This window comes from Clinocottus analis, unplaced genomic scaffold, assembly GCF_023055335.1.
Source record: "Clinocottus analis isolate CAN_PGR_092001 unplaced genomic scaffold, fCliAna1.0.p SCAF_19, whole genome shotgun sequence".
Taxonomy (NCBI): Eukaryota; Metazoa; Chordata; class Actinopteri; order Perciformes; family Cottidae; genus Clinocottus; species Clinocottus analis.
In genome coordinates this window covers 8,486,278-8,495,424 of record NW_027175920.1, presented here as the reverse complement: position 1 = coordinate 8,495,424, position 9,147 = coordinate 8,486,278, and the positions used below count along the sequence as shown (strand labels likewise).

At 42.0% G+C, this 9,147-nt stretch overlaps 1 protein-coding gene across 1 annotated transcript; it reads left to right on the top strand.

The window, feature by feature from the left end:
• Positions 1–872: 872 nt before the first annotated feature.
• On the top strand, positions 873–9,132 carry LOC137789717 (testicular acid phosphatase homolog). The gene is made up of 12 exons (XM_068583480.1): positions 873–905; positions 1,472–1,531; positions 2,629–2,724; positions 3,407–3,493; positions 4,495–4,650; positions 4,900–4,998; positions 6,479–6,574; positions 7,031–7,163; positions 7,436–7,518; positions 7,621–7,727; positions 8,434–8,615; positions 8,849–9,132. The coding sequence occupies exons 1-12, from the start codon at positions 873–875 to the stop codon at positions 8,956–8,958; spliced, it is 1,242 nt and encodes a 413-aa protein (XP_068439581.1). The 3' UTR covers positions 8,959–9,132.
• Positions 9,133–9,147: the final 15 nt, after the last annotated feature.

Genomic DNA, 9,147 nt, shown 5'->3' with positions numbered 1-9,147 from the left:
CTATTTGTTTGGGACTGTTTTCAGTCGTATTTGGTGAATTAGTGAGTATTTACAGCAACAGGACATGTGTGTGGGAATGACTCAAAACAAACACAATGCCCATGTTTATTGTGATAAAGAAACGTGACGATGGCACAGAGGAACAAGCTAAATCAGGCAAAGGGGGATTTGTTGACAGTAGGAAAATCATTACATATCCCCAGACGTAATTATACAATTTGGATTAACATTCGGGTGTTATACTTTAAATTGAGTAAAAGTGAATGATTGCATGTGCGTGATCATGTGTGCTCTTTTGTTTCCAATCAATGTGCATTCTTAATTTAATGTTTCAAACATCCATGTCGCACTGACAAGTCCCCCTGTGAATATGGAACTGTGTATCACTTAGTACAATAGATCCTATCGTACACTTATCAAATAGGATGTCTGCGCTGCATGGCTCTACATCTTCACACTCGCTAATCCCATTGTATCCCATAAAGCTGCTTTGATACTAACAGATACTTACATGTGTGCCGAGTCAGGGAAAACACTGCAGGCCCTGTAATTTTGGGGCCAAACCCACGGCGGATGACATAGCAAGTTATAATGAGTGTTTGTGGCCCAGAGCCAGTGTGTAAGTGTGTGTTTGTGTGTGTGCTTATGCTTGTGAAGTACAATTTAAGAAGCCAGGTGGGCGCATCTTAACTTAACCCATTTCTTTGTCATATTGTTACTCTTAAGCCGAAGTGTCCTTAAGAATATGGGGATTTAGAGTGGAGTTATACACATTAAAGAGCCAAATATGTGTACTTGATTTTAAAAGATGACTCAAATATGTCTGCCGAGGGAGGTGAGGCGGGGGGGGAGCGGGGGGGGGGGGGGCAGTCATGCCACTGCACAGCGGGGAATTGGCAGAGACAGTGAGTTGGACTTCAGTCGACGGTGAAGTAGATTGGGATCAGAAATCCTAGGGGGGAGAGAGAGAGAGAGAGAGAGAGAGAGAGAGAGAGAGAGAGAGAGAGAGAGAGAGAGAGAGAGAGAGAGAGAGAGAGAAAGAAGAGACGAGGTCAGGTAGGAGGGCTATAAAAGCACTCCTTTTCCTGGAACATGCACTTAATGTCCATCCGGGTATGACTGAGGATTTGGGATGCACAGCAGTCCTCCTCTGTCTGTGACTCCTTTGATTAAAAACAGCTAAATGTGTGAGCAAGTGTGCTGAGGTAAGTACATGTGTTCATTAATACGATCTGGTAAATCTCTTTTGACAAGGCATTTTGCCGGACACAAACTCTGCTGTCCATCCATCTTAATGACATAAACACAACTACAGTGTTGTAGCACGGGAGAAACAGATGAGCAACTTACACATTTTACACGTTATTTCACACCATTTCCTGACTAAAATATAACACAAGGGTTTATCATATTCTGCTACTAATGACCTTTTACAAACTTTCAAGACATGTGTTCTCCCTCCTGTAAGCAGGGGAACTCTGTGAAGGAGGTCGAGATCGACGAGCGAGAACGATGTGGAGGCTCCAGAGAAGTTTGGGCTGTTCACTGCTCCTTTGTTGCGTCTGCTTTACCGAGTGCCGGGTGCTGAAGTTTGTCGTAGCTGTAAGTCTGTCTAGTTTCATTAAGCGGTCTTAACACTCTGACATCATCAAGCTTCACGCTCTCTTTTTCCTAGATCACACACGAATTAAACTATTGCACTTGGTCTCCGATTACACTGTGTATTCTGCTCAGTGAGCATTATTATAGTTACACATTTCTTTGACGAAGGATTATTTAAGCCTAAACTCAACAGTGTGAGGCATATCTCACCCAGACACTGCTGCCGCGTTCATCTACTTCTTTGCATATCTTTCTTTTACAGCACGGTTCAAGGAACAATTGAAGGATTTCAGTGAAAATAACAAATGTTTTTTCCTATGATGCGACCTCATATCTTACAATAGTGTGTTAGTCTTATATATATATATATATATATATATATATATATATATATATATATATATATATATATATATATACTACTTACTACTCAGTTACTAAAGCCAAAGTAAGGATTAGGTTCATTATGTCTTATTGTTAACTGTCTCATTAATCTGTTTATTATCTTTGTCAATTTCATAATGTTATGGACATGTATACTTTTTTTGCTAACAACGTATTGTTTGAATCTGTTTTAACTAATCTAATGTGTCTGAAGTTCAGTTTGGGTTAGTTCAGTTCATGTTCAATCTCAGGAGGCTGTTTTGCATCAAAAACGACAACGTTTTTGAAAATAACATTTACCTCTAAAAGCAAACCACAGCTTGCTGACCTGACTTTGTGGTTTTAACTCCAAATTGTTAGTGGTGTTCACATAACAGTGACGCACCAGGAGTGACTCAGATGTATCCATCGTCCAGTTTGGTCAACCTATGTGAGTCTTCAGGTTAATAAGGGAGCAGCTCCACCATTTGTGTCTCAGCATCTTCTTTGTCTCAAATCCAGACTGAACCGTCCAAGATCACAGGTTTCTATTCCTGGCTTCTGGCTTCAGGGTTGACTTTTTTCCTTAAGCACACAGTGAAATGTCTGGCTCAGCAGCGTGGCCTCTGAATCCATGTAATATTATCTGTTATGACTTTTAAGGTGTTCCGACATGGCGATCGATCGCCTATTGAGTCGTATCCCAGGGATCCTCATGGGGAGGAAGTGTGGGCTCAAGGCTTTGGACAGCTGACTGAGGTACTGGGTACTGTGTGTGTGTGTGTGTGTGTGTGTGTGTGTGTGTGTGTGTGTGTGTGTGTGTGTGTGTGTGTGTGTGTGTGTGTCTGTGTGTCATTATCGACAGGCAGGATTTGGCAACCAACCAACCAAACATGAAACACTTTTAGACATAGGGTATATATAGACATATAGTGTATAAAATCCATCCCATTTTCTACACAAAAGCAAAACCAAAAACATAACAATAAAACCTGAAACCAGAGTAGTTTATATCAAAATAGTTTTGTGTTTTGTAAAATGTTGGTTTGTTTTGCACCTCAGGGCCAGTGACACACTGACCATACAAGTCCATGGTCTAAAATGCTAGAAGAAAATTACTCTTAAACCATAATTTGACAAGAAAGTCACTTATAGAGTAAATACAACAAAGGCACACATTAGCTTTGGTGTCGCGCGTTGTTTCACTTCTGATCTGTGCAGCACAAAACCAGTCAAGTCTTGAGATGAAAGAAATGCTTGTTGCAGACTTCTAATTGAAGTCCTTCCTACTGTGACATTGTTCTGGCCTGGAGGCCCTGTATAATGGGTGAAATGTGTTATTTTATGTAAATGAGTAGAATTTCACCTTAAATCTGTTAAAATCTGCCGCCAAAAGGTCAGATTTGACAAAGATTAACATTGCTGGCAATTTTCCTTTCAGCTGGGCATGAAACAACAGTTTGAGCTGGGCAGGTTTCTACGGAGGCGATATGGCAACTTTCTTAGTGAGGACTACAACAACAAAGAGGTAGGTGTGTCTAGAGACATATTGATGTATGTGTGTGTGATTCCCTGAGCCTGTGTGCTTCAGTGTCAGCTAATGCTGTTGTTGCACGTGAGCTCGGCCCAACATCTGAAATCATGTGCAGCCACCGTCTGTATTAGCTCCTACAACACCCACGCAGCTAATGAGCATGACTCATGTTGGTGATAGCACTGCCATGGCCTTTATTATGTTGTAACATGTGGGGTAATTTTACCCCTGAGCACCATTTACACTACAGCTGGCAACAAGCATGTTGCGCTGCATGTTGGGCATACTGTCATTATTAAGATCGGATCTGATTTCTCTCTCTCTTTTCTTTACACTCACTGTCTCCTCGCGTCCACTCCTCTTCTCCATCTCTTAAATAACACGCAATTATCACATAAGAGCTCTTCTCAGTATCTGTCTTTGGCGATTTGTCGCCCAAGTCTCCGTCGACTTGCACTGTACCTTTCACTGCGCTGCCATGTCTGCTTTAATTTGACAAAAAGGGGGTAAAAACAGAAGCATTCTTGGCATCACAGGAACATCCAACCTTATCAGTGTGATTTACTGTGTGCAAAAATCTGACACGGGGTGACAGAGCGATATAGATGTGCGAAGGCTGTTGTCAGAAGAGATCACAGTAGGACGGATCTTTTCCCCCCTCCTTCTCTCACCCGTTTGCATCCCCTCCTCATCATCATCCTCCTCCTCCTCATGTTAAGGGAATACCTTAGTTGACTTACAGTTAACTCATGATGCACTGCTGCTTTGCTGGGTACAATTATTTGTGCCTCTTTATTCATACATACATATAGACCATAAATACAGAAACAGAAGTGCGTATATGCAGCGACACTTTCTGAATGCTTTTGAGTTTCCAAGTGCATTTCCACTTTCTCCAAAATGTGAGCCTGACTGTCCCATTTGGACCAGAGCGTTGGTCCAGAACCAACGAATGGATGTTTTTTAATGCCGTGTTCCCTCCATGTTTCCAACAGTTATATGTGAGGAGCACTGACTACGACCGCACTCTGATGAGTACCCAGGCATGCCTTGCTGGGATGTTCCCCCCAACCAGACGCCCGCCTCCCATCATGCCCCAGTTACTGTGGAGGCCTATTCCAGTGCACACCATCCCCAGGGCCCAGGACAAGGTGCGCTGCTGAGCCACATAAATATTTCCTTTCACATGGCAGCCGCACTCCAAATAGAAACTTGTACAGCTTAATCTGAGTCACTCTCTGTAGCTCTGTTGCCTGCATTCACCTCGGCTGTGAACCTGCCATGCTGAAATTCAGTTTTTAAAGTGTGAAATGAACATTTAGTTCTGCCCAGAAGACTGCAGTACCTGCAGTAAATGTGCATTATTTCAACTGATGTTGTGTTGTTTTCAATCTCTCAAGCTGTTGAAGTCTCCAGGCAAAGACTGTCCAAGGTTCAGAGCTCTGATGACGGAGACCTTCGAGAGCGAGCACTACCAGAGGTTCCTCAGGGCCCACCAGGTAAGACAAACCACAGAAGAAGACAGTCGAAATACGCTTCAACTCAACCTCAGTATCTGTTCCATGACGTGAACGTTTTACTCACAGTGCAGTTTGTGTCAAACAACATGATTCATGTGCCTGTTAAGCGCTAAAAACTTGTTTGTTGGTCCGTTGTTTTTTTAATCATCAGAATTATATAATCAGACCGGCTGTGAATAATACTTTTCCTCACCTCGGTTGCTTATTTTCTGCTTATCTGTGCGTTGATTTGTAAATTAACAAACGCTGTGAAATGCACATTTGTGTAAGGGAGTGACATATATAGTTCACAGATGCTGGTGCCAATGTTATCGGCACCTCCAGTGGACGTGACAGTTATGCTGCAGACATAATGTCCTCTCAGGTTTTTTTCTCAGGCACGATGACTTCAGAGTCTCGAAAAAGCTGCACTGTGCAATCTCTCTCACATTCTCAGAGACGCTAATTAACGCTGGGATTGAATTAGATTAAGAATTACAATGAAAGGGTTTAATTAAACAGAGTCCCATGTGCTGCCTATTAAGGTGTTTGAGATCAGGGCCTCCTGCATTGAATTTTCACACCCTCTGCTGGAGGCACCGCACCTGCAAGTGGGATGTAGAAACCAAAATGGTGCCATTTTTCACTGTGTTGTCTAACCAAAGGCTGAAGTGAACAACACTGAATCAATAGAGTATGTTCAAGTAACCAACTAATGTCTGCAAATCTGTAATTGTTTACAGTGTATCTGCAAAAACAGTACTATACAAATGATGATGCAAGTATTCTTTTCTTCAAACATTTTCCTTGAGAATGATGCTTGAAGGTTGTGTTAGTGCTGTACTTCAGTGCAATTTTCAGATACTTATACTTAACTTGAGTATTTTCATTTTATGGTACTTTACACTTATACACCACAATATTTCAGGCAGACATGTTGTACATTTTAGTCCACAATATTTATTTGACTGCTTGGCTACAGAAAATCACATGTGTGTACAATACAATGTTGTGTTAGAGATTAGTGGCTTCCTGCCCTTTTGACCCCTTACAAAGAAGTCTATTAATAATGAAGTGTAATTATAATTGGGTCTAATTGTCTTAATTGAGCTCCTTGTCAAGTTTCAGATGTTCCCCTCTCACCTTCTCACAGCTTTTCATTGCAATGACTTAAATATATGTTGTATCATTTACAAAAAAGCAAAAGTTCATAATATTGATACAAAAATATGCTATCATTAATCACCCTGATAACCGACCAGATTAATGTTTTTATGAGCCCCAGGTTAGGAACCACCGGACTAAACTACCAACTTGGGCCAACTTTGACAATAAAACATAACATGTGATTTGGATTGCTGTTTTTCTTGTAATGCAGTATTTGTAGATCGTTGTAAAACACTTTGAACAATTAATGGATCTGCATATTTATTCCACCCCTTTTTGAAAGTATTCTTCATTCCTTTTCCGCACATCGCAGCACTTTGTGGAGGGACTTTCCAACCACACCGGCTACCCCGTCTCCAAACTGGTTGGCAAAAAGATATGGAGGGTCTTGGACACTCTTACCTGTCAGGTATACTTGATGTTTCCCACATCGATACAGACATGAACACAATTATACTCCCTGTGTTCTGCAGTTTCCAAATGCTTCAATTACTGATCAGAGCACCAGCTGAAGAGCAGTGAGAGTGAAACAGAAAGAGGGGAAAGAGAAGGGATCTGGTTTCTTCAACACTTCTGCAGAGAGATGGAGAGGCGGCTGGAGCGTGGGGAAATCATTTTTATACGTACAGTAGGACATGAATAGAACAACATATTGAAATGATAATTAAAGCGTTATGGGATGGGTGGATTCTGGGCTGAATATGCTCATTCACACTTACAAAATGAGCATCTGTTATCTTCAGACCGGCGCTAAAAATAGAAACGATGAAATGCAGCCATTTGAAACCCTTTTGTTGGGATTCACGTGTTGTGTAATGGGATTATTAGCGTGATGTATGGGAGTGAATGTTATTTCCTTGTGCAGAGGATCCATAACTTGACTCTCCCACGCTGGGCCACCCAAGATGTTCTGGACACCCTGAAGAGAATGGCATCATTTGAGGTCATGTACAGCATCCTCAGTCACAAGCGCAAGGAGAAGGCCAGGCTCTCGGGAGGTGAGGACTCCCATTAGAGGCAATTCATTTAAATCACTGTTTTTCATCTAAATAAAGAAATCTCAGTGTATCTAATGTTGTGACTGCCGGCAGAGGCTTTGTTTATGCCTCAGACGGTGCTGGCCCGGGCCTCCCAAAAGCACATTTGCACATATGAGCTAATGGGACAAGGCTGATTACAGCACTAAGACATGAAGCTCAGTGAGGTCAAAACAATTGTGTTGGTGGGGAGATGTATTTGCACTGTTGACACTTATGTGTTAATTCACCAGGGGTGCTGCTGAACGCCATTCTGAGGAATTTCTCCGGGGCTGTAGAGCAAGGGAGCACTCTTAAATTCATTATGTACTCAGCTGTAAGTTCGACTATTAGGCACAGATACACATTCCTGATCTATCGTGCAAACCACTGATTCACAAACTGCATCTCTTCCTTTCCTTGCTGTGTCTCGTTCCAGCATGACTCGACCCTCATCACCCTCCAGGCGGCTCTGGACGTGTACAACGGCCTTCTTCCTCCTTATGCCGCCTGTCAACTCTTTGAGTTCTACCAGGAGTATGATGGGTAATGACGTCCTGCCTTCCCTTTGCATATTTAACTACACTATCTAGGTCAGATGAACATATTTTGAGCAATCGCATCCCTCTATTTAGCCGCACCAAACCCACTCACCCATGTCTTCATCACCCTTGTACTGGACTACTGCAAAAGCGTCCTGCACGGCACATCCACCATATTCCTCAACAAACTACAACATCCGAAACTGCGGCCTATCAGCGCTCCCACTCGCGCAGACAAGTAGGAGAGATCACATCACCCCAGTGCTTCAAAACCTCCACTGGCTCCTCGTACAGCAAAGAATAGAGTTCAAGATTCTCATTACATACAGCCCTGTTCAACCTCGCCCCTTCATTTCTTTATGACCCAACTCTCCCCCCCAAGCACATCACAGGGTGTCCATCACGCGCCAACTGCACTTCAAACCCACCTCTTTAAATCTGCTTTCAACCTGTGCTAGTTATGTGTATATATATATATATATATATATATATATATATATATATATATATATATATATTTATATATATATATCTTACTGATATAATTTTATCTCTCTGCTTTGTTTATATTGTTATTGCCTTTAGTGTTTCTGTTCTTCAAGTGCCTTTGAGTACCCTTTAAAACTCTTTAAAAACTACAAAGTATTATCATTATTTGATTTTATTATTCATAATAATATAACCCTTACCACAAGTGTGTGTCATCTCAGCTCCTATTCTCTGGAGCTGTATTACCGCAACGACTCCTGGCGCGACCCTTACCCCAACCCCGTGGCGGGATGCGGCGGGCTGAAGCCCTGCCCTCTGTCCATGTTCACTGAGCTGGTGCGGGACGTGGTGACAGACGACTGGGAGGCTGAGTGCGGCTTTAGGACCAGATTGTCAAGCACAGGTGATTTTTTTTAAATTTTTTATATTCCCATGACTTCTGATTCTACACATTCTACACAAACACATATGTTTGGCCTGGTTAATGCTTCACTGCAGTATGTGTATTCCTGTATTTACTTTGGAGACCAGTAAGGGGGATTTTCATCAAAGAATGTCTGGTGTAAAAATAGCTTGGTTTTTGGAAACCTTTCAAATGTTCCACATACACCTAAACAGGATTGTTGTCTCTCACAGGTGTCATAACAACTCTTGCAGTGGCTGTAGGTCTCCTGGCAGTGGCGCTGTTGTTCAGCATAGCAGTGGCGATCCATAGGAGGAGAGCCCACTACACCAGGGAGGTGTAGTCCAGACGACTGCCACACATGTGCCAAAAATAAATAAATACAGGAAAGATGCTTCTCTAATAATAATGTGCCAAGTATTTAAAATGTTAGTTCATGATTAGTTGTGTGTGGAGGGATTGTGAACTCTTTTCTTCTATGGATTATGTGTGTATGACTAAAACAATATACATAATAATTGAAACGTACTCA

What these genes read in the sequence shown, in the direction of transcription:
- LOC137789717 (XM_068583480.1), top strand. Translation starts at nt 873, where the DNA reads ATGCCACTGCACAGCGGGGAATTGGCAGAGACA. An exon ending in GCGGGGAATTGGCAGAGACA is followed by an intron (nt 906 to 1,471) that starts GTGAGTTGGACT and finishes TCCTGTAAGCAG; the next exon opens with GGGAACTCTGTGAAGGAGGT. An exon ending in GCTTTGGACAGCTGACTGAG is followed by an intron (nt 2,725 to 3,406) that starts GTACTGGGTACT and finishes TTTTCCTTTCAG; the next exon opens with CTGGGCATGAAACAACAGTT.